The sequence below is a fragment of the Myxine glutinosa genome, chromosome 7 (genome assembly GCF_964187855.1).
Source record: "Myxine glutinosa chromosome 7, kmMyxGlut1.1, whole genome shotgun sequence".
NCBI lineage: Eukaryota > Metazoa > Chordata > Myxini > Myxiniformes > Myxinidae > Myxine > Myxine glutinosa.
The window spans coordinates 13,389,289-13,415,033 of NC_136267.1; the positions used below are offsets into that span (position 1 = coordinate 13,389,289).

General features: G+C 47.0%; 1 protein-coding gene across 1 annotated transcript in view; it reads right to left on the minus strand.

The window, feature by feature from the left end:
* RNF213 (ring finger protein 213) overlaps window positions 1-25,745 on the minus strand; it is a 391,778-nt gene that overhangs the window by 178,657 nt on the left and 187,376 nt on the right. Inside the window, exon 22 of the mRNA XM_078781285.1 lies at window positions 8,997-9,124. Coding sequence (XP_078637411.1) covers window positions 8,997-9,124 — 128 coding nt within the window. The remainder of the gene's footprint in view (window positions 1-8,996; window positions 9,125-25,745) is intronic.

Sequence of the window (25,745 nt, forward strand, 5' to 3'; positions counted from 1 at the left end):
AATAGCCACGAGGTAAGGTCAGGGAAGAAAGGCGTGTGTCCACCTCGTCATAGAGGGGAGGAGTGAACCAGCCCTTGCCGACCAACCCAGAACGAGGGGTTGGCTTTAGAGGGCGGAGAAAGAACGTTTGGGGGAGGTTCGCAAAAGGGTCAAGGGTGGGGCTTATATAACCTGAGGAAGACGCCCCCCAGGAGAGTCGAGGAGGGAGGAGATCAGAACACAGACAAGCCTGAAGAGAGTCCTGGAGTTTGTGAGAGAGGGAGAGAGAACCCGTCACGCCAGACCCCCCACCAGCAGCGTTGGCTCCACCAAGCAGCTCCGACCCGTTACCCCGCGCACACGACAGGATCGGTGGCATCGGCGGCCGTTGAGGTCCAGCCCGACGTCCCGTGCGGGATCAAGCTCCAGCCAGCTCTGTGCCTTCCTCCCCCTCCAGCCACCCACCTCCTTCCAGCCAATCCACTCTGCAATTCCCCGTGTGAGTCCGTCTTTGTTTGTTCTGTCCAGGGTATTAATTAAGCCTGTTTACATAAGCTGGCGATTTTCACTGTGTCTCTGATTTCTTCTGTAAATTATTTTATTATCCTTCCTTCTTCCTTGGTTTCTTTTGGTCCTGTAAATAGAAATAAATTATATTCGTATTCCCTACTTCTGTCTTCCTCGTCTTCACATCCGTGTCGCCTTAGTCTTTTCCCCATTGAATATCTGGGGCGCGATTCGGCCAACGTTCAGGAATCGGGTTAGTCGGGGTAACTGTTCGGGCGCGGCGGCCATCCGCTCGGCAAACAACATCCTCGCCGCGGTCCCGTAACAATATATATATATATATATACATATATACATATATATATATATACATATAATATTGGTACGGTTTTTAGAACCTTCACTGGGTAAATTTTAGTAAATGTTCCCTTATAAATGATCCCCTGTAAATATCCCCATTAATTGGCTTTATTAAAGATCGCACCCTAGGTAGTCCATGTACAACACGTAGAGCACCATAGGACCTCTCTGTAGTTATTTCATTATTATGTGTTTCAGTTAAGGATCTGTTCCCAATAGTTGAATCTGCATTGCATTTATCAAATAAGATAGGCCCCTTCAATTTCCCCAGTCATCGCTCCCGCTCTTCAAAGTGCAGAGAGAGCGGTAGGGCAGCGTTCGCCGCCCCCTGTCTTGATTCGGTTGTTGGCCCCAAGCCGCCATTGAACATGCGGTCTCAAGCCGAGGAAAAAGGGGGCGGGACACAAGAACAAGGTGTGGCACGTCAACTCACCATCAGAGGTGTCGCCAGCGAGCCCTGACCGGCCAACCAGGGCCGAGGTGAGCCGACCGGTAGGTGTGTCATCGGAGCCGGCGGCTTGATACAACAACGGCCAATAAAAGCGGTTGCGAGGGACTGCTTCATGAGATGAGTGAGAGGGAGATGAGTGCGAAGGATCGTGAGGCAGAAGAGTGGGTCCGCTGACATTACAAGATATATTCACATTGTCAGCCCACGTGAAAATATACGTGGAGCTGCCGCCGGGTTTCGCCTCAAGCCCAGAGTGTGGACTGGAGCCAACCTCGACGCTGTGCATTTGCCCGGACCTTCCTGCCCTGCCGTCTGCCTGGACCTTCTCCTCCTTCCAGCCATTCCCTATTCGTGTGAGTCTGTTTGTTTTGTCCGGGGTTATAATATAAGACTGTTTTAAGGCTGCCCCGTGTACCTTCTTCTTCTTCTCCTCCTTGTAAATGCCCTTCTTTCGTTTCCTCTTCATTTCGTGTACATAATTAATAAATATGTGTTATTCCTTTACTTTGGTTTCTTCTTCCCCCGATCGCTTTAGTCCTTTCCCGATTGAGTACCTGTGGCGCGATTTGGCCAACCGCTATAGTCGGGTTTAGTCCTTTTGTTAACGGCCTGAGTCGTGGCTCGCTTCGCTTGGCATGTCCATTACAGCCGCGGCTCGGGCGGGGCTCATTTCCTCGCTTACCGGAAGGCGCTGGTAATTAGGTAATAGGAATAATTGGCCTACACCCTATTCAACGCTGACCGGAAGTGACGTCATAGCTCCAGGACTAGGAACGGGCAGTGTGATAGATGAGGGGATTAAACCCCCCTCGGTAAGGGGAGTGCTGTAACCGAGATCCGTAACAATATATATATATATATATACAGTGAAACCTTGACTTGCGAGTGCACCAACTTACGAGTTTTCCGAGATACGAGCCGTCGCTCGGGCGGTTTATTGCTTTGAGATGCGCGCCGAGATCTGAGTTACGAGCTTACGCCACCCGCCACCAAGTGGGTTCCGGTCACGTGGTTATCTTGCCGTGCAAGCATCTCTGCCGTATATCGCTGCTGCTTTGTTTTCGCATTTTGGTTATTTTGGAGCTTACGCCACCCGCCACCAGGTGGGTTCCGGTCACGTGGTTATCTTGCCGTGCAAGCATCTCTGCCGTATATCGCTGCTGCTTTGTTTTTGCATTTTGGTTATTTTGGAGCTTACGCCAACCGCCACCAGGTGGGTTCAGGTCACGTGGTTATCTTGCCGTGCAAGCATCTCTGCCGTATATAGCTGCTGCTTTGTTTTCGCATTTTGGTTATTTTGGAAAATTTCTTCGTTTTAACCATGGGTCCTAAGAAATTGAGTGCCAAGGGCAGTATTGAGAAGAAGAAGAGGATGATGTGCTTGGATATAAAACACGCAATCGTCGAAAAACATGAGCGAGGTGTGCGTGTTGTCCACTTGGTGAGGCAGTACGATCGTAGTACTTCTACGATATGTACGATTTTGAAGCAGAAGGAGTCGATAAAGGCTATAACGCCAGCCAAGGGCGTTATGATTATTTCAAAGCTCCGGATCTCTATCCATGAAGAGATGGAGAAGTTGTTGTTTGTGTGGTTGACGGAGAAGCAGCTCACAGGATGCCGAGGAGGACGTATATAACGGCAGAGGAGAAGAGCATGCCAGGCCACAACTTGTTCAGAGTGCCGGCGATAGCTCGCCTTCTCTTTGTGGAAAACACGGTGAGATCCTTAACATCCAACAACTAATGGGACGCAAACGGGGCGCCCAGTTTAGCGGTACACACATTGATGAATCACCCTGCCTGTGATTCACCCATGACAGGTTATAGCTGGGTCGGGATTCAAACCCAGGCTGGACAGTTTAGAGTCAAGTGTGCGTACCTCCAGTCCAGGCCATCCTGCCAACTTGTATGCTGCATACAGGTGAAATATAAAGCGCGAGATATTTTTATATATACTGTATATTTAAAAAAAAATTGATGTGGTTTTTGGCGGGCTGGAACGGATTAATAGCATTTCAATGCATTTTAATGGGGAAATTTAATTTGAGAAACGAGCAAATTGAGTTACGAGCTCGGTCACAGAACGAATTAAACTCGTAAGTCAAAGTTTCACTGTGTATATATATATATGGATATATCTCTATATATAAAGGAGGAGTGTCTGTCTGTGTGTGTATGTGTGTGTCTGTCTGGATGTCCGCTTAAAACTCAAGAACTACACATCGGAGAAAAGTTTTGGACACAGATTCGGAATCAGCATAAAATCCCGGTGGTTTTAGGCTACGTTTTATTTTAATATCAATGGTTTTAAAAAACCGCGCCAGCTGCAATTCCATGGTGTAGTTTGTGGCGGCGCTAGACGTTCGGGGTGTATTGCAATGGTTTGTCGGGTTTGGCTGTGGGTCCAGAATAGCTCCAATTTCCTTTTGTTCTTCTACGTATATTTTGAATCTTCTGTTACAACGCCTTCCTTATCTACCTTATATCCCCCCGACGAGGCCTTTACATAATTTCATGTGGCAGAATTTCGTGCATTTTGAGTGAAAGAAGTGAGACGAAGTTGAAGGAGGAAGAAGAGGCGCGATCACTCTGGAGGCCTTGATCGTGAGTGGAAATGGCGGGAATTGCGTTTGTATCGCAAAGTAAAGGATCTGCATTCATTTCTGAACTTGCATTGGTGGATTGTTATACATCTGCATTATTTTTCATAAAAAAACTTTATGTTGAACTTGAAGGCTCCAAGCACGGACTATATATATAGCCCTCATTGAGGTAAAAATAAAAGTAAAAATCCTGCTATCGCTTGCCAAGCTAGCCGTTCCCCTCTCCCCCTCCCTCCTCTTCTCCCCTCTCCTCCTCTTCTCCCTCCCCCCTCTTCTCCCCTCCCCCCCTCTTCTCCCCTCCCCCCCACTCCTCCCCTCCCCCCCCACCCTCTCCTCCCCCCCTCCCCCCCCCACCCTCTCCTCCCCCCACCCTCTCCTCCCCTCCCCCCACCCTCCCCTCCCCCCCACCCTCTCCTCGCCCCCACCCTCTCCTCCCCTCCCCCTCTCCTCCCCTCCCCCCTACCCTCTCCTCCCCTCCCCCCCACCCTCTCCTCCCCTCCCCCCACCCTCTCCTCCCCTCCCCCCCCCACTTCCTCCTCCCCCCCCATTCCCCTCCCGTTCCCCTCCCCTCCTCTTCTCCCCTCTCCTCCCCCTTCCTCCTCTTCTCCCCTCCCCCCCTCTTCTCCCCTCCCCCCCTCTTCTCCCCTCCCCCCCTCTTCTCCCCTCCCCACCCTCTCCTCCCCTCCTCCCCCGTTCCCCTCCTCCCCATCCTCCTCCTCCCCCTTCCCCCGCCCGGCAATGCCGGGTACTTCCCATGGCCAGCTGTACGTGGGCTGCTCGAGGGTTGGAAAACCAAGCAATCTTTATGTCTTGGCACCAAGTAAGAAAACCAGAAATGTATACCAAGAGATTTTGAGAAATTGAAAATTGACAAAACGTCATGGAGGAAATGTACTGTGATATTGCTCTAAAATATACATGTTCTTTTCATCATATATTTGTATTATTCTTATTCACCCCGGGCGAAGCCCCCCCTCCCCTCCCCCCCTCCCCCCTCCCCACCCTCTCCTCCCCCCCCTCCCCATCCTCTCCTCCCCCCCACCCTCTCCTCCCCTCCCCCCCCCCACCCTCTCCTCCCCTCCCCCCCCCACCCTCTCCTCCCCTCCCCCCCCACCCTCTCCTCCCCTCCCCCACCCTCTCCTCCCCTCCCCCCCCCACCCTCTCCTCCCCTCCCCCCCCACCCTCTCCTCCCCTCCCCCCCCCATCCTCTCCTCCCCTCCCCCCACCCTCTCCTTCCCTCCCACCCTCTCCTCCCCTCCCCTCCCAGTCCCCTCCCCTCCCCTTCCTCCCTCCTCTTCTCCCCTCTCCTCCCCCTTCCTCCTCTTCTCCCCTCCCCCCCTCTTCTCCCCTGCCCCCCTCTTCTCCCCTCCCCACCCTCTCCTCCCCCGTTCCCCTCCCCTCCCCATCCTCCTCCCCTCCCTTCCCCCACCCGGTACTTCCAATGGCCAGCTGTACGTGGGCTGCTCGAGGGTTGGAAAAGAAAGCAATCTTTATGTCTTGGCACCAAGTAAGAAAACCAGAAATGTTGTATACCAAGAGGTTTTAAGAAATTGAAAATTGACAAAACGTCATGTAGGAAATGTACTGTGATATTGCTCTAAAATATACATGTTCTTTTCATCATATATTTGTATTATTCTTATTCAACCCGGGTACCTCAGCTAGTGTGTGTGTATGTATATATATGTATGTATAAAATTAAAAAAAGCCACCTTTAGAGGCCATTTTTCCCCGCAAGCGGGGGTTGGCCTTTTTCGGGAACCGTGGTTGTTGTTGTTTTTTGGTCCCCTTTTTGAAGCAATGTTTTACGGCCGGATGCCCTTCCTGACGCCAACCCTTTTTGCCGCCTTTAACGACAAGCAGGGAATTACCAGTGAACTGGTACTCATATATATATATATATATATATATATATATATATATATATATATATATATATATATATATATATATATATATATAAATATAATCGGGAGATTGAATAAGACGCGGACGTAGCTTCAGGGCTTCGATCTTTAATTCGACAAGCTTTCGACCAACAAAGGTCTTCTTCTGAGTCGGCCCCAAGTTCAACGGAAGTCTTCTTCTTTGAACTTGGGGCCGTTGAACTTCCGTTGAACTTGGGGCCGACTCAGAAGAAGACCTTTGTTGGTCGAAAGCTTGTCGAATTAAAGATCGAAGCCCTGAAGCTACGTCCGCGTCTTATTCAATCTCCCGATTATTTATTCAATGCAAATGAGACGCCCTGCTCGTACTGTGGAGTTTCTACTATTTCTCACAGTTATATATATATATACACACACACACACACACACACACACACACACACACACATGTATATATGAGGTGTGTGTGTGTGTGTGTGTGTGTGTGTGTGTGTGTGTGTGTGTGTGTGTGTGTGTGTGTGTGTGTGTGTGTCTATATAATTTCGATTTTTAAAGGTTTTTCTCTGCAACTACTTGTCTGATCGATGCAAAATTATAAAAATAGGAGGGACTCCCCATGGAGAATATTTTATTGACAATTCTGAAATCATAGGTCTCATGGTATGGCAGCCATATTTGATTAACGGAAAAAAATTGGACAACCTTTTCTCTGAAATGGCTCAATGAAAAAATTTGAAACTTGTCATCAACTCCCCCATGTGGTATATAGGGTGATAACGATGACATCATTGGTGAAATGGTATTCCAGCATAATTGGTTGAATCAAAATCCTTATCTGAAAAATCTGAAAATTCATCTATTTCATCTTCGACCCTTCTTCGATCTTCGATCTTCGACCCGATGTGAGTGAAGAATGAAATTTATGACATTATCGGTACCTCATCTGAAGGCCATATTGGATTGAAAATAAAAATCGTAAAACAAATCTTATCTAGACCGCTTAACAGATCGATGCAAAACTTCATACATATGATAGACTCATCATGGGAAACATCATTTGAAAAAAAATTAATAATCATCTTCAATGACACAATATAGCCTTAACGTACACAAAAGTGGTTATTAAATATTCTAATAATTAATCAATGAAGCTATGGATGATGGCATTGCACAGTGCATTCAGAAAGTATTCAGACCCCTTCACTTTTTTCACATTTTGTTATGTTGCAGCCTTATGCTGAAATTGTTTAAATTCATTTTTTCCCTCATCAATCTACACTCAATACCCCATAATGACAAAGAGAAAACGATTTTAGAAAGTTTTGCAAATTTATTAAAAAGAAAAAACTGAGATATCACATTGACAACATTAGTATTCAGACCCCTTTGTATGACACTTGAAATATAGCTCAAGTGCCTCCCGTTTCTCTTGATCATCTTTGAGATGTTTCTACACCTTGATTGGAGTCCACCTGTGGTAAATTCAATTGATTGGACATGATTTGGAAAGTCACACACCTGTCTATAAAAGGTCTCACAGCTGACAATGCATATCAGAGCAAAAACCAAGCCATGAGGTCGAAGGAACTGCCTGCAGAGCTCAGAGACAGGATTGTGTCGAGGCACAGATCTGGAGAAGCCTACAAAAAAATTTCTGCTGCATTGAAGGTTCCCAAGAGCACAGTGGCCTCCATAATTCTTAAATGGAAGAAGTTTGGAACAACCAGGACTCTTCCTAGAGCTGGCCGTCCGGCCAAACTGAGCAATCGGGGGAGAAGGGCCTTGGTAAGAGAGGTGACCAAGAACTCGATGGTCACTCTGGCTGAGCTCCAGAGATCCTGTGTGGAGATGGGAGAAACTTCCAGAAGGACAACCATCACTGCAACACTCAACCGATCTGGGCTTTATGGCAGAGTGACCAGACGGGAGCATCTCCTCAGTGAAAGACACATGAAAGCCCCCTTGGAGTTTGCAAAAAAGCACCTAAAGGACTCTCAGACTGTGAGAAACAAGATTCTGTGGTCTGATGAAACCAATATTGAACTGTTTGGCCTCAATTCTAAGCGCCATGTCTGGAGGAAACCAGGCACTGCTCATCACCTGCCCAATACCATCCCAACGGTGAGGCATAGTGGTGGCAGCATTTCTCATCTCATCATGCTGTGGGTGTGTTTTTCAGCAACAGGGAATGGAGGACTGGTCAGGGTTGAGGGAACAATAAACGGAGCAAAGTACAGAGATATCCTTCATGAAAACCTGAAACAGAGCGCTCAGGACCTCAGACTGGGCCGAAGGTTCACCTTCCAACAGGACAATGACCCTAACCACACAGCCAAGACAACGCAGGAGTGGCTTAGGGACAACTCTGTGAATGTCCTTGAGTGGCCCAGCCAGAGCCCTGACTTGAACCCAATCGAACATCTCTGGAGAGACTTGAAAATGGCTGTCCACCGAACGGTCCCCATCCAACCTGACAGAGCTTGAGAGGATCTGCAGAGAAGAATGGCAGAAAATCCGCAAACCCAGGTGTGCAAAGCTTGTTGCGTCATACCCAAGAAAACACGAGGCTGTAATCGCTGCCAAAGGTGCTTCAACTAAGTACTGAGTTAAGGGTCTGAATACTTATGTCAATGTGATATTTCAGTTTTTTCTTTTTAATAAATTTGCAAAACTTTCTAAAATCCTGTTTTCTCTTTGTCATTATGGGGTATTGAGTGTAGATTGATGAGGGGAAAAATGAATTTAAACAATTTCAGCATAAGGCTGCAACATAACAAAATGTGAAAAAAGTGAAGGGGTCTGAATACTTTCTGAATGCACTGTATATGACATACGAGGGTGCATGGATGATACTGGCATATGGGCCATAAGCATAGCATGTTCAGTTAACGATAGTAACCATTATTCCTCCAAGTGTCCCTCTGTTGTGTCCCTCTAACCCTGACTGGTGTGTTTCCTCACTTTCCACTATGGTATCTCTGTGCCTCTTCTACGATCCTCGATTTTATGCACCAAAAATATTTTGTCCATACTTGTATCTTTTTAAATGCTGCACATCCACCAAAGAAGCAGAACATACCATTTTAAAGTCTTTGATATGACTAAGGGTTGGAACCACCGTCCTTCCAAACTCAGAGCGGACGCTCTAACCATTGCACCATCGAGTCTGGCAAAGAACGTTAACCAACTTATATGTGTATATACATACCTCAAGGCGCGGCAAAAAGACTGCTGCGTATCAAATTCATTCAATGAGAGTAGCCTCACAACCTTGTCCAGCTCAGTTTCTATCCTCGGAATGTCATTTAAGCTCAGCAATCGCGAGTGAGTGGATACCTGTGGGAAGTCCAAGGTTGTGGTTGTTGTTCCAGGAATGATGTTACAGTTACTTCAGCAGCATTACTAACCCATGTCAGTCAATCAGGTGGAAATGTTATACATTTTAACAGTAAAACACATTCACAAAGTTTCTATTTTTATTTTTTGTATACAAGATCGAGGCTCGTGAAAGAGCTAAAATTAATCACACAAAAAGTCAAAACGACACATAAAACACATAATAAGGGGTGCGGTAGACATATTGGGGAGAGGGGGAAGGACACAAACACAACATTTGAAAGAAGGGACATCGAGAGATCTGTGAGAGGTAGAGTGCTGGGGGGAGGAGGCATGGGAAGGGGGGGGGGGGGGTGGGAGAGGTATAAAACATATGGACACTGCAAGGACTTCCAGGAAAGAAGTTGGATTTTTCACAAAAAGTGGATCTGGGGTGAATTAGCGGGGGTAGAAAAGATCAATGTTTTGGATGGGGGAAGATAATAGATGGTGGTGAACAATTGTTTTAAAGACCTGGAGGGAGGAGTGGGATTGAAGGGAGTGGGGGAGTTTGTTCCAGAGGCAGGAGAAAAGAGGAATGAAAGAGTGAAGGTGAGCAGAGAGTCTAGAATTTGAGAGTTTAACCATAAGAGGGTTGCTGGCAGATCTTGTGTGAACTGAAGGAATATTTGGGGGACAGAGCACAGAGAGAGCTGGGGGAGCAAGGCCGGAGAGGAGTCGATAGAAGACAGAAAGACCACCTACCTGCCTGCGGTGAGTGAGTGAAAGGCCCTCGGAGTTAGCTTCATCGGGGGAGATTCCAATGATTCTGAAAGCTTTGGTTTCAACAGCGTAAAGCTGAGCTAGATGTGAGGCAGGAGCACCGGCCCATAGGGGAGAACAGTATTCCATTGAGCTGCGGATGAAAGCCTTGTATGTGGTGAGGAGCTCAGGTGTGCCAAGGAAGGACTTCGCACGACGGAGGATGCCCAGTCGGCGACTAGATTTGGAGGCCAGCTTGTAAATGTGGTTTTCCCAGGAAAGATCATGGCCTATAGTGAGACCCAAAAGCTTGAGGGACAGACTTCTTGGAGAGGATTGTTGAGAAAGTAGATGGGAGGGTTGTCCAGTCGGTCTTTTCGGAGAGACATAGCAAGAGTGTGAGATTTGTCAGGATTGAAAGACATGTTCCACTTGTTTGACCAGTCTGTGATTTTGTCTAGGTCTTCAGAGAGTGAGGAGGCTGCAGACTGCCGATCTGAGGGATGAGAAATGGAGTGGCAGAGAGTGGAGTCATCAGCAAAGAGATAGGGAGGATTTTCCAGAGAGTCGGCGAGATCATTGATGAAGACCAGAAAAAGCACAGGGCCAAGAACACTGCCTTGGGGAACTCCAACCTGAACAGGAAGGGGAGATGAGACAAATCCATTCAGGGCCACACGTTGACTACGACCAGAGAGGAAGTCCACAAGCCATGCGTGGAGATTTCCATGGATACCATAGGAGGAGAGTTTGGTGAGCAGAGCTGGGTGCCAGACCGTATCGAAGGCACGTGATATGTCAAGGGAGACAGCTCTGATTTCCTGTTTGGCATTGAGGACCTCCATCCATTGTTGAGACAGCAGAAGCAGCATGTCCAGAGTAGAATGACCTGGTCTGAATCCAAATAGATTTTTTTTTTTTTTTTGTATACAGAGTCGAGGCTCGTGAAAGAGCTAACATTTATCAAACAAACAAATCAAACAAACAAGCAAACAAGCAAACAAAGTATATAAAAAGGGGAGCGGTCGACAAGATGGGGAGAGAAGGGGAGGAAGCACACAAACACAACATTTGAGAGCAGGGACATCGGGAGATGTTTTTGGAGGGAGAGGGCCTGGGGGGAGGCAGGATAGGTATAAAACGCAAGGACACCAAGGACTTCCAGGAAAGAAGTCAAAAGTCACCTCAAAAAAGTGGATTTGGGGTGAAATTAGCGGGGGACCTGAAGCAAGTTGCCAGTTGCCAGTTTGCCAGTTTCCGCAACAATTGGTGTCGGGAGCGAGATTCGGACCTGAAGTGCGCTTAGCACACTCAAAATTACGAGTGGCCAAAATTTTATTAAAACATCCAAATTTAAAATCGTGCCATGGATAGTCAAGGCAGTCCACCAGAGCCCAGTCAAGAGAGTTCAGTTGAGGAGGAGAGAGTGAGTTCTGGAGAGGAAAGCGAATGAGAATCGGCACGCCCTGCTCGCGATACCAACCAGCACTCTGAAGAACAACCAGTGCGGGCACGCGAACCTCGACGTGCCGCGGTCTTCGGATCTCCCTGTCGCCCGTTCTGTGAACCAGAGTGCGAGGAGTCGGAGCTGTCACCTCAAGCCCTGCCGTTTGCACGGACCTGAACCTTCTCATCCCTCCACCCATTCCTGCCATTCCATCCTTTTGTGTACGTGAGTTTGTTTTGTGTCTTGTCCCTGGGGTATAAGTAAGCCTGTATAGATAAGTAGAATTGCACTGTGTCTTCTCCTTCTGTCATTATTTTCGTTTCTTTCCTCCTCCTTGGTTTCTTTGGTTTTGTACAATAGTTAGTAATAAATTCCTGTTCTTCCTTACTCTGCATTCTTTTTTTCACATCCGTTCGTCTTTGTGATTTCCCCATTGAATACCTGTGGCACGATTTGGCCAACGTTTAGGATCGGGTTTAGTATTGCTAATGGTTCGAGCCGCGGGCTGCTAATCCGCTCGGCAAAATAACATCTTGTCCGCGGTCTCGAACGAGGTTGCTCACCTGCCTCGTGGAGGGAGCTGGGCAGCTTCAGGAGCGGAGACGGCCAGTGAAAATAAAAGGGGGATTAACCCCCCTCTTGGTAAGGGGAAGAGCCGTACTCCGTATCCGCAACAATGATCATGATCGGAGATCAAGCCATTGGAGAAGAGGAAAGATTTGATATCCGAAGCAATGATGGATTCCATGACTTTGCTGATAATTGGGAGCAGGCTGATTGGTCTGTCGTTGCTAGGATCTGTTTTTGCACATTTTTTGTGTAAAGCGGTAATGTTTGCTGATTTCCAAGTTGCTGGCAGATGACCTTGAGCAAAAGAGAGGGTGAAAAGAACAGAGAGAGGGTGAGATGGAGTGGCAGAGCATGATTTTAGGACCGTGGGCTGATGCCGTCTGGTCCAGTTGCAGAATCAGAGTTGAGGTTTGACAAAAACCTGTCAGGAGAGAAGGACACAGAGTCCAGGAGAAGTTGGGTTCGACTGGGTAAGGTGGGAACAGAGAGAGATGGGTTTGGGACACAAGATTTTGAGGCAAACACAGAGTTGAGGCATTCAGCTTTGTCACGTGAGGTGTCAACTGTGTAGCCATTTGCGGTAAGGGAGGGGATGGAGGGGGAACAAACACCAAAAACGGATTTGACCAGACGCCACCAGGATTTGGAGGAAGGAGACAGGTTTGAGAGTTCAATCTTTAGTGTGGAGAGATAGTGCTTCCTGGCACTCCTGAGGGTAGACACACACTTGTTCCGAGCTTTGTGGAAGGAACTGAGATTGCCTTCAGTTGGATTAGCCTTCCAAGAGGCAAAGGCAAGTTGTTTCAGGGCAACTGCCTCACCACAAGATTCAGTGTACCATGGATGGGAGCAAGGGTAAGGCAACTGAAGACTAGATGGGATAAATCTGTGCATGAGAGAGAGCAGTTTGCTTTGGAAGAATTCCCAGGAAGAATTGATGTCAGACGCAGTAGAGATGGGAGACCAGTCCAGATGATTGATGGCTGCTTGAAGACCGTGCCAGTCGGCCTGAGTTAAATGCCAGACTCGTCGACGTTGAGGAGGCTCTCTGAGAATGGCCAGAGAGATATCCACTTTAACAAGCACATGATCAGAAGAACCGATTGGAGCAGAAGAAGAGCAGCAGACATTAGCAGGGAAGTTTGTCATAAACAAGTCTAGAAGAGAAGATACTCCATTGGCTGAGATCCGGGTCGGGAAATTGACAGGTTGTGTCAATCCCAGTGAGTCACAGAAGTCCTTTGCTGAGGTGCCATGACTGGTGAGAGAGGAACCCACACCCAACCAGGTTGCATGATGACAGTTGAACTCGCCACACATGAGGAAGAGAGAGTTGGGATGAGTGGATAGAAGTTGGTCCATGTTGTCAGACAGCGAAATGTAAATGGAGTCATCACTGTTTGGAGGACGGTACAGAACACATATGAACTAAAGGTGGGAGCGGAGAGGAAGCCATAGCCAGAGGTACTCCTGGGGGTGCGGTGGAGAGAGGGCAGTGCAAGGAGATTGAGGAAAAGAGTTTTTGATAAAGATAGCCACCCCACCACCAGAACGAGGCTCAGGTCTATCATACCGGAGGAGGGAGTAACCAGGAAGAGATATTAAGGAATCAGAGACATCTTGAAGGAAGAAAGTTTCTGTTAAGCAGATCAAGTCTGGATTGTCAGAAGCAACCTGTATGGAGAGATGTCAGATTTGAGCGAAGGCCCCGGATGTTTGAGGTCCATACCGTTAATGAGGAGAGAGGGGGAGCATCAGGTGCAGGACAGGGGAGGGGAGGGGTAGGGTCAGATGAAGGATGAGAGGGGGAGGTAGGGAGAGCAGTTGATAGTGTGTCAGAGATTACAGAAGAGTTACAAGAAAGGGAAGGATGAGGAGGACGAAAGGTTTGATGGTGATGGGATGAGGCACAGTGAGGGGTTGTTTGAGGGGGGAGCAGAGGAAAGTAGACGGTTGGGGGAGGTGGAGGTATGAGATAGAAGGGAGACGAAGTGGGGAGGAGGCGGCTTTGAGGAGGAGGGGGAGGGGGGAGAATTGGAGAGGGATTGTATGGGGGGAGATTTGAAGCGGAGGGGTTGAGGAAGAGTTTTGAAGGGGAGGGGTGAGGAGGGAGTTTAAGAGGGGAGGGGCAAGGGGGTAGTTTAGAAAGTGGATGATTAATGAAAGACTAACATTGATAACAAATTGGGTTTATTGTGATTTTCAAGTCAGATCCGTTTAAGAACGATCAAGGAGGGGTGGAATGAAAGTGAGTTTAGAACATGTAGTGAGGAAGGATTGTAAGAGATTGAATTTTTTTTTTTGAAGTGGCATGAGTTGAAGAGTAAATTGAAAAGAGCCTTTTAAATCGGAAGAAAAACAGCATGTTGCAATATACCACTGAATAAAACATTGCAGGGGAAAGTTTAAACATATTTAAGGAATATTTAAACAGAAACGTGAAGAACAATCATATTCACAAAATACCAATGGGGAGTGGGCCTGGAGGGACAACCACGAGTAATGTGAACAGTGCAAATGGTGGAAGACAAGGAGATAATGAAATCAGGGCAAATCAGTGTTGCATTTGTGTGAACAGGGCAAATGCAATACCCTCTCCTCAGGCGAGATAAGTTGCATGCATTATGCAGTTATGCAAAAGTGCAGAAGTGCATTTCATACCTGCAGTTAAACAAAAAAGGCTCTCTTATAGTTTACTTTACACTTGTCCATTAAAATAAACTGCATGTATCGCTTTCAAATACACCAATGAGTACTGAAGAAAAAGTACAAAATATTAAAGCAAGTAAATTAACGAGATATCTGTGATCACAAAGCAATCTCCATGGGTCGGGCTCCCCCGGCCGGGAGAGACTTACCCATTTTGATTGCCCGCGACTGGCCCGTGATCCAATGATGGCCAAATTTTTTTCTGACCACCATACGACCTTGACCTTCAACAATTAGGGATAAAATGTGTCCCCATCTACAATCTATCCACATCTCAAAATCATGAAAATTGGAGGCAAATTATTTAAGTTATGATCAAAAAGATGTTTTGTGTTAATTCAGTCACAATTAAAAAAAAGTAGGTCATGGACGCTAATCAAATATCAGGTGCACAACTTTAATCCAGGTGCACTACAGGTATCCCCGGCTTAACAAACGTTTGAATAGCGAAGGTTCTCCACAACGAATGGTTTATTTTAGGGCTATCCGTCACTTAACGAAGGTCTTCATTTGCTACAACGAAGGAGCCGTCACAGTGTCTGGTGATGGAGCAACTTCACTTGTCCCGGAGACGTTTTTCCGCCAATTAACTTTTCAATGTGGTGCTTAACGTTTCTTAAGGCTTGCAAATAATTAACTTTTCAGAATGGAAAGTGTTCTCAAGGGTCTAATGTAATTAATACACATACATTCTGTGCAGACAGACCCCAATGCAACACCCTCTCCTCTGGCAAGAGTAGTAATGGAAGACGAGCTCCCTCATAACAAAGGTTTGCTATCCAAAGGGGTATAAAAATACATAGCCCCTTCATTAACCAGGGGATACAGTACCTGTATTATGATACAATAACATAATGGAAGGACAATCAGTCTTTGAGATTCATTCCGCATTGGCAAAACAAGGTTATTTTTAGACTGGCATTTGACCTTAACCATAACTCGAAGGTGTAAGATGTAAAATAAGCGTGAATGCACCTTTCTCTGAGCTACCTATGGAGCTCAATATCATTCATATCGAGCAAATTCATATCGAGGTCTTTCCCTCGCGGTCCCCCTGTGCTGTCTTTCCCTCGCGGTCCCCCTGTACTGTCTTTCCCTCGCGGTCCCCCTGTGCTGTCTTTCCCTCGCGGTCCCCCTGTACTGTCTTTCCCTCGCGGTGACCCTGTGCTGTCTTTCCCTCGCGGTCCCCCCCCCTGTGCTGTCTTTCCCTCGCGGTGCCCCTGTACTGTCTTTTCCTCGTGGTCCCCCTGTGCTGTCTTTCCCTCGCGGTCCCCCTGTGCTGTCTTTCCCTCGCGGTGCCCCTGTGCTGTCTTTCCCTCATGGTCCCCCTGTGCTGTCTTTCCCTCGCGGTCCCCCTGTGCTGTCTTTCCCTCGCGGTCCCCCTGTACTGTCTTTCCCTCACGGTCCCCCTGTGCTGTCTTTCCCTCGCGGTCCCCCCCTGTACTGTCTTTCCCTCGCGGTGCCCCTGTGCTGTCTTTCCCTCGCGGTCCCCCTGTGCTGTCTTTCCCTCGCGGTGCCCCTGTACTGTCTTTCCCTCGTGGTCCCCCTGTGCTGTCTTTCCCTCGCGGTGCCCCTGTGCTGTCTTTCCCTTGCGGTGCCCCTGTGCTGTCTTTCCCTCACGGTCCCCGTGTACTGTCTTTCCCTCGCGGTCCCCCTGTGCTGTCTTTCCCTTGTGGTGCCCCTGTGCTGTCTTTCCCTCGTGGTCCCCCTGTGCTGTCTTTCCCTCGTGGTCCCCCTGTGCTGTCTTTCCCTCATAGTCCCCCTGTGCTGTCTTTCCCTCTTGGTCCCCCTGTGCTGTCTTTCCCTCGCGGTGCCCCTGTGCTGTCTTTCCCTCGCGGTCCCCCTGTGATGTCTTTCCCTCGCGGTGCCCCTGTGCTGTCTTTCCCTCGCGGTGCCCCTGTGCTATCTTTCCCTCGCGGTGCCCCTGTGCTGTCTTTCCCTCGCGGTGCCCCTCTGCTGTCTTTCCCTCGTGGTGCACCTGTACTGTCTTTCCCTCGCGGTCCCCCTGTGCTGTCTTTCCCTCGCGGTCCCCCTGTGCTGTCTTTCCCTCGGGGTCCCCCTGTGCTGTCTTTCCCTCGTGGTCCCCCTGTGCTGTCTTTCCCTCGCGGTGCCCCTGTGCTGTCTTTCCCTCGTGGTGCCCCTGTGCTGTCTTTCCCTCGTGGTCCCCCTGTGCTGTCTTTCCCTCGTGGTCCCCCGGTGCTGTCTTTCCCTCGTGGTCCCCCTGTGCTGTCTTTCCCTCGCGGTGCCCCTGTGCTGTCTTTCCCTCGTGGTCCCCCTGTGCTGTCTTTCCCTCGCGGTCCCCCTGTGCTGTCTTTCCCTCGCGGTGCCCCTGTGCTGTCTTTCCCTCGCGGTGCCCCTGTGCTGGCTTTCCCTCGTGGCCCCCCTGTGCTGTCTTTCCCTCGCGGTGCCCCTGTGCTGTCTTTCCCTCATCGTACCCCTGTGCTGTCTTTCCCTCGCGGTGCCCCTGTGCTGTCTTTCCCTCGTGGTCCCCCTGTGCTGTCTTTCCCTCGCGGTGCCCCTGTGCTGTCTTTCCCTCGCGGTCCCCCTGTGCTGTCTTTCCCTCGCGGTGCCCCTGTGCTGTCTTTCCCTCGTGGTCCCCCTGTGCTGTCTTTCCCTCGCGGTGCCCCTGTGCTGTCTTTCCCTCACTGTGCCCCTGTGCTGTCTTTCCCTCGCGGTCCCCCTGTGCTGTCTTTCCCTCGTGGTCCCCCCTGTGCTGTCTTTCCCTCGCGGTGCCCCTGTGCTGTCTTTCCCTCGCGGTCCCCCTGTGCTGTCTTTCCCTCACGGTCCCCCTGTGCTGTCTTTCCCTCGCGGTCCCCCTGTGCTGTCTTTCCCTCGTGGTCCCCCTGTGCTGTCTTTCCCTCGCGGTCCCCCTGTGCTGTCTTTCCCTCGTGGTCCCCCTGTGCTGTCTTTCCCTCGCGGTGCCCCTGTGCTGTCTTTCCCTCGTGGTCCCCCTGTGCTGTCTTTCCCTTGCAGTGCCCCTGTGCTGTCTTTCCCTCACGGTGCCCCTGTGCTGTCTTTCCCTCGTGGTCCCCCTGTGCTGTCTTTCCCTCGTGGTTGTCAGCTCTTTCACGAGCAACCGTAGTTGCACGAGCAACCGAGCAATTCAGTATACAAAAAAAACAAAAAACAAACAAAAAAAAACCGTAGTCGAGTTGTGGTAAAGAATGTTAAAATGTCTATATTTGTCAAATTGTCTAATCGACCTGTCTGGTACAATGTTAAAATGTCTAATCTACGTTAAAAAGGTCAAAACAATGTCAAAGCCACATACTTCATATTCACATTATTGATGCAGAATTGTATTCTAAAAGTCCCAGTCGGCTCTCAGATTGAATGAAGTAAATTATCATCATCATACTAAAATACTCCTAAAATATCACCATCCCATACAGAGAATGAAGGGGATGGCAACATAGAGAGTAACCCAGTTTTAGGACGGGCAGAGAAGATAACTGAGAAGGAAGTTGAGGAAATGATAAAAGCAATGAAGAGTAGAAAAGCAGGAGGGCCGATGGGAGTTGTGGGAGATATGTTGAAGGCAGCAGGAAGTTGGGGTGTGAAGAGAATGACAGAGATCTGTAATCTGGCGGTGAAAGAAGGCCGCATTCCAGTGGATTGGGAACTGAGTACCCTCGTCCCTCGATACAAGGGGAAAGGTGACCCTCCAGAGTGTGGCCCGTACCGAGCGATAAAGTTATTGGAGCATAGAATGAAGGTATTGGAAAGGGTGTTGGAGAGGAGGATAAGGAAGAAAGTGAAAATGCAGTTTGGATTTATGCCAGGAAGAGGAACGACAGACGTGCTTTTTATTGTGAGGCAGTTGCAGGAGAAGTACATGGAGAAGAGGAAGAAGTTGTTTCTTGGGTTTGTTGATCTGGAGAAAGCATTCGATAGGGTTCCACGCAATGTATTGACATGGGCAATGAGGAAGTTAGGAGTGGAGGAATGGTTGATCAGAGTAGTGATGGCAATGTACAAAAGAGCGCGCACAGCTGTAAGGACGAAGGACGGGAACAGTGGTGAGTTTGAGGTGAAGGTGGGAGTGCATCAGGGGTCGGTACTAATTCCACTACTATTTGTAGCTGTGATGGAGGTGCTGGCTCAGAACGTAAAGGAGGGTTTACCGTGGGAGTTGTTGTATGCAGATGATCTGGTGTTGATTGCGGAAAGTATGATGGACTGAAGGAAAAGATGAACAAGTGGAAGGAATGTATGGAGACAAAAGGTCTGAAGGTGAATATCGGAAGGACGAAGGTGATGGCAAGTGGTAAAGCATGTGGTGAGGTGGAAAGAACTGGGAAGTGGCCCTGTGCTGTGTGCAGGAAGGGTGTCAGAGTGAACTCCATTCAATGTACAATGTGCACTGAGTGGGTTCATCAAAAATGTAGTGGTCTGAGAGGGTCATTAACCAGTGTGGCAGCTACATTCAAATGTAAGGTGTGCACAGAGGGAGCTGCAGATGGAGGAAATGTTGAGTTGGATCTTGGAGACGGCGTGAAGCTGGAAGGTGTAAAAACATTTTGCTACATCGGAGACATGCTGAATGGAGAAGGTGGATCAGACTCGGCAACAGTTGCTAGAGTGAGATGTGCATGGAAGAAGTTTCGGGAACTGAGCAGCATGCTGATGAGGAGGGGAGTGTCGTTGAAGCTGAAGGGAAAGGTGTATGCTGCATGTGTGAGAAGTGTCATGATTTATGGGAGCGAGACATGGGTAATGAACGTAGAGCAGCAACGAAGGTTGGAAAGGGTGGAAATGCGAATGGTTCGATGGATGTGCGGAGTATCGTTGACAGAGAGGAAGACAAATGATGAATTGCGAAAGATGATGGGAATAGAGCCTGTGATTGATGCTGTGAAGAGGAACAGGTTGAGATGGTTTGGTCATGTGTTGAGGAAGGATGAAAGTGACTGGTTGAGAAGAGTGATGGAAATGAATGTAGAAGGAAGTAGAGGACGGGGAAGACCGAGAAAGACTTGGCCAAAGATGGTGGAAGAAGAAATGCGGGCAAGGGGGTTAACAAGGAGAGATGCAGAAAATAGGGCAAGATGGAGAAGATCGTCATGGGGACCGCAAGGCTAACCCCCGCTCTAGCAGGGAAAATGGCCTTAAAATGCATGTTGTTTGTTGTTGTTGGTGTCTGTCTGTCTGTCTATCTATCTGTCTGTCTGACGATTTCTTAACACGATACATTCGGTCATTACTTATCCAATCTCAACCAAACCAGACAGGAGGACTAAGGATCACACGATGGAAGTTGTAGCGACTGAATTATTTTGCCCCACTCCCCAAGGGGGTTGACTGCTTTGTGAACAAGCGTTACGCCTCGGTCCCCCGACAGGTGAAGTGATGCGAGCTGACAAAGTGGAGGCCGCAAGGCGGCCATCTTGGATTTTGACGTGGCGACCCAATTTTCAATAGCGTTCTCCCATATGTATAGATACACCCACACACCAGATTAGAAGTTCGTAGTTTGTTTATTTTTCTAGATATTTCGCTCACAATGTTCAGACATATATATGGTGGCGGCCATCTTGGATTTTGACACGGCGACCCAATTTTCAATAGCGTTCTTCCTTATGCCTAGATACACCTACACACCAGATTAGAAGTTGGTACTTCGCTTATTTTTCAAGATATTCTGGTCACAAGGTTCAGACATACATGGCAGTGGCCATCTTGGATTTTGACGTGGCGACCCAATTTTCAATAGCGTTTTTCCTTATGTGTAGATGCACCCACACACCAGATCAGACATTAGTAGTTCGCTTATTTTTAAAGATATTCCGCTCACAAGGTTCAGACATACATGGCGGTGGCCATCTTGGATTTTGACGTGGCGACCCAATTTTCAAAAGGGTTCTTCCTTTTGCCTAGATACACCCACACACCAGATTAGAAGTTGGTACTTCGCTTATTTTTCAAGATGTTCCGCTCACAAGGTTCACACATAAATGGCGTCAGACATACATGGCGGTGGCCATCTTGGATTTTGACGTGGGTTGCACGCACCCGCACACCAAATTTGAATGCGGTCCTTCGCTTACGCACAAACGCACGTACACACGGACGGACGGACGGACGGACGGAGGGGAAAACCATAGTCACCATTTCGCTCTGCGGTGCGACGGGGGACAAAAGCCGTGTTAAGATAGCTAAACGCGGCATTTTTTAAGGCCGCTTCTAAAAACAAAAGTAACAAGAAAAAGAGCAATCAGAGATTGCAAGCCCTCGCCAGGATGTAGTTTCAGTGGTTTTTAAGGCTTTTGTGTTCAAACAAACGAGGGAGATACCCGTGCTACGCACGGGTGGGAGGCCAGAAGCAAGCCGGCAATGCAGATATGGCGAATGCTAAAGCATGAAACCAATAAATTCCACATTCCTGGAGCACCGTCAGTCGCACTTCAGACATGGACAGCAAGTTCGTGAAGGACTTCCATGAAAAACGTACCAGTTCGCAAACAAACGGGTACGTTCACGTATCGAAACATCGATCGTGAGACCCTGGCAAATCTGCATATGGCGATCCACGAAGTTCACGTTCAGAAAGTGGAAACCATCACGGCATGTCATCATTCACTTGAACTTGATATCTCTTTTTTCATTCCAAACAACATAACTCCAATTAATCACAAATAAACTTTTAACAACATTGTTAATGTTTCCTTCATTGCAAAAACTACCAAATCAACAGTTAAAAGGATTTTGAGCCGATAACTGTTACGGCTTTGGCAAGATCGATGGAGACAGCGATCTGTTAGCGTATTCACCACCCAAATAGCTATGTGGAATTCTCTCATGTGGAGATTAAATGCCGTTTGAACTTTGGCCGAGGTCATTATTTACTTTTTATGACATTTAGATACGAATGATGTTTAATGATGTTTATATTAGTTTTGGGTCGTCCTTTCCGCATATCTCGTGGGATTGTAAGTTGGAGAGACGGCCGTGATGGCGGGGAGGGGGATAGAATTCTCTCAAGCAGGGATTCAACCAGTGTCCTTATAAAAGGTCTTTATTTTTCGCTTATTTTTCAAGATCATAAGGAAGATCACCGAGTTCGATCGGTGCAGCCGTGGAGCGATCGGTGCAGCCATTTGTGTGGCACCCGGGAAAACAACATCGTCACAATGAAAACATCGTCACAATGAACGTTATGCGAACGCGAATGTTATGCGGGAGTCCAAACCTGAGAAAGCTGGAGACCAAAGCTGAAATTGGGAAAACTAAATAGCCTATTTTACTCCTGGAGACCCCAGGAGTAACCACCCAAAATATTGTTGCGATCGGTTCAGCTGTTTGTGCGGTACCTTCGAACGGACAGACGGACATTTGGTGAATTATAGTAAGATGCTATTATCATTGGTGTTGTTATTACCCTCGCCTGAGGATAGGGTATTGCATTTGAGTCCGTTTGTTTGTCTGTCTGTTTGTCCGCACAGAATAAATTAGATTTTCTCTGCAACCGTTGGTCCGATTGACAGGAAATTTTCACCATAGGTGCAACTCCACCTGTAGAATTTTTTAAATGATAATTATGACGTCACCGGTCACGTGGTTCGGCCGCCATATCTTACTATAATTCACCAAATGTCCGTCTGTCTGTCTGTCCGTTCGAATTCAATGAGCTGAGCAGGTGTTCTGGAATGGCCAATTTTGTGTTTCATCAAACTTGTCACCGGTCACGTGGTTCGGCCGCCATATCTTACTATAATTCACCAAATGTCCGTCTGTCTGTCTGTCCGTTCGAATTCAATGACCTGAGCTGGTGTTCTGGAATGGCCAATTTTGTGTTTCATCAAACTTGCATCAAAACTGCAACTTGGTTTCTGGGTCGTACCCATAAACCCAGGACTCATCGACAGTGATCACTGTGTTGAGGAAGCTGGGATCGCTGTTCACAGCCTCCAGCATGTCCTGTGCGATCTCCAAACGGAGTTGCTTCTGCTCAATCGTTAGCAGCTTTGGTACGAACTTCGCTGAGATTCTCCTGAAGCCCAAATCCTCCTTCATAATGGAATGAATGGTGTTGAATCTTGCGGATCGTTTCCACTTGGGAATCGCCAAGCTTTACACAAAATTTGATGCAGTATCGTTGTTCAGGTTTTTCCGTCATTTTGTCAAAAGCGAAAATCCGACGGCGCTCACTTGCATGTCCTCACTCATCGGCGGTCTGCCGTTGAATGACAGCTTCTGCAGGTGGGAAAAAATTCACGCGTGCGCATTAGGATCGCCTAATCAACCAATCAACGTGCACCAATCAACGCCTCCCTAGCTTCTTTTTTTTTTACGCACGAAAAATAAAGGTCGGATACTTTTTGAACACAGTAGTATATATATATATGTATATATATATATATATATATATATATATATATATATATATATATATATATATAATCGTTAGATTAAATAAGACGTGGACGTAGCTTCAGGACATCGATCTTTAATTGTCGACAAGCTTTCGACCAACAAAGGTCTTCTTCTGAGTCGGCCCCAAGTTCAACGGAAGTCTTATTTAATCGTCCGCGTCCGCGTCTTATTTAATCTAACGATTATTTATTCAATACAAATGAGACGCCCTGCTCGTACTTTGGAGTTTCTACTATTTCTTACAGTCATATATATATATATATATATATATATATATATATATATATATATATATATATATGTATATGTATGTACAGTCACGTGAAAAAGTAAGTACACCCCATGTAAAGTTTTGACTTTCAACATATATCAACATACAGCTATTTGATCTTCATTTCAACAATATTGACAGATAAAGTTGATATAATGTAAAAAATATCATGACACATTTACATTTTGTAGTCCATTGTATAATTTAAATAAACATAGATGCAAATTTCGCATGTGGAAAAAGTAAGTACACCCTTGGCTCTAATATGTGGTATTGCTCCCTTTGGCAGAAACAACCTCAAGTAGGCATTCCTCATAACTGTCTACCAGACTCTGACATCGACTGGGAGAAATTTTTGCCCACTCCTCCGTTCAGAATTCTTTCAGCTGTGCGATGTTTGAGGGGTTTCTTGCATGCACAGCTCGTTTCAAATCCCCCCACAACATATCGATGGGATTTAGATCCGGGCTTTGACTTGGCCATTCCAGAACCCTCCATTTCTTTCTTTTCAGCCATTCCTTGGGGGATTTACTGGTATGTTTGGGGTCATTGTCATGTTGCAAGGTCTACCTTCGGTTGAGCTTCAACTCTCCGACAGATGGCCTCACATTATCTTCAAGCACCCTCTGGTATAATGAAGAATTCATAGTGGATTCTATGATGGTGAGCTGCCCAGGCCCTGATGCAGCAAAGCTGCCCCAAACCATATTATTTCCGCCACCATGCTTTACAGTTGGTATCAGGTTCTTGTGGTCAAATGCTGTCTTTGGTTTTCGCCAAACATGTCTTCTGGTACTGTGGCCAAATAGCTCTACCCTTGACTCATCTGTCCAGAGCAAATTGTTCCAAAAGTGATGGTCTTTGCCTAGGTGTTCATTGACAAACTTAAGTCTTGCCCTGATGTTCTTTCTGGAGAGCAAAGGTTTCCTCCTGGCACACCTCCCATGTAGATCAAATTTGTGCAGCCTCTTTCTAATGGTAGATTCGTGCACTTTGACATCAACAGTGGCAAGAGCTACCTGTAGGTACCTTGATGACATTCTGGGGTTCTTAGAGACTTCTTTCAGCATCTTTCGGTCTGCTCTTGAGCTGAACTTGCTGGGGTGGCCTGGCCTGAACAAGTTGGCAGTTGTTTGGAATCTTCGCCACTTGTAGATGATCTTCCCGACAGTCGAATGATTGATTTTAAATTGTTTGGAGATCTTTTTAAGTCCCTTCCCAGACTCGTAGACATCTATAACCTTCTTTCTGAAGGCCTCAGAGAGCTCTTTTGATCTAGGCATGGTGACGCCGCACACTTCAACAACAAAGAGCAAACCAAACTAAATGTCTGAGGTTTAAATAAGACAGGTTCATCCACGATCCTCTCTAACGATGTTCTAATCATTTGCACCTGAGCTGGTGCACCTGATTGTAATTTTAGGTATTTGAAGTAGTGATAAATGTAGGGGTATACTACTTTTTTTTTACTACTTTGAAGTAGTGATACTTACTTTTTCCACATGCGGAATTTGCATTTATGTTTATTTAAATTATACAATGGACGACAAAATGTAAATGTTTCATGATATTTGTTATATTATATCACCTTTATCTGTCAATATTGTTGAAATGAAGATCAAATAGCTGTATGTTGAAATATGTTGAAAAAGTCAAAACTTTACATGGGGTGTACTTACTTTTTCACGTGACTGTATGTATAAATATATATATTGGCTGGGCTATATTGTTTTTCCAATTTTTTCACAATTTTCCAGTTTTTCCAAACACGATGGAATAATATTTACTGATATGAACAGTGATGTGGCTTTTATTGAAATTCTACAAATACCGTTTAGATTTTGATGAGAATTACGAACCTGAGTTGAGTACTAGTTCACTGGTAATTCCCTGTGTCGCAAAAGGCAACTAACAGGGTTGGCGGCAGGAAGGGCATCTGGCCATAAAACATTGCTTCAAAAAAAAGGGGACCACGGTGCCCGAAAAAGGCCAACCCCCACTCTGTGGGGAAAAATGGCCTCTAAAGCTGGTTCTTCTACGAACCTGCCGCGAATGCGTAAGTGGACAGATGACGGCAATGCGCGGGTTTGATAATATCCCAATACAACCGTCATTCAATCGTAATGTTTAATCGTTAAATGTTAATCGCGTTAATTGTTTTGTTAAAGTATCAATGGATGATTGGAATTGAGTGAATACAAGTACGATTTTGAATTTGTAATTGTATTCACCCAACCGTACGGACCTTCACATCAGGATTTAAATATTTGTTTATGTCACGAATGTTGTTAAAAGTTTATTATATTAATGTATATTTGTGATTGGAGTTATGCTGTTTGGAATGAAAAAAGAGATATCGAGTTCAAGTGAATGACGAAATGCAGTGACGGTTTTACGTTCTAAACGTGAAATTCGCGGATCGCCATATGCAGATTCGCCATTGACTGGGAACGGAACACACATACCTGTTTGTTTGCGAACGGGTCAGTTTTTCATGGACGTCCTTCACG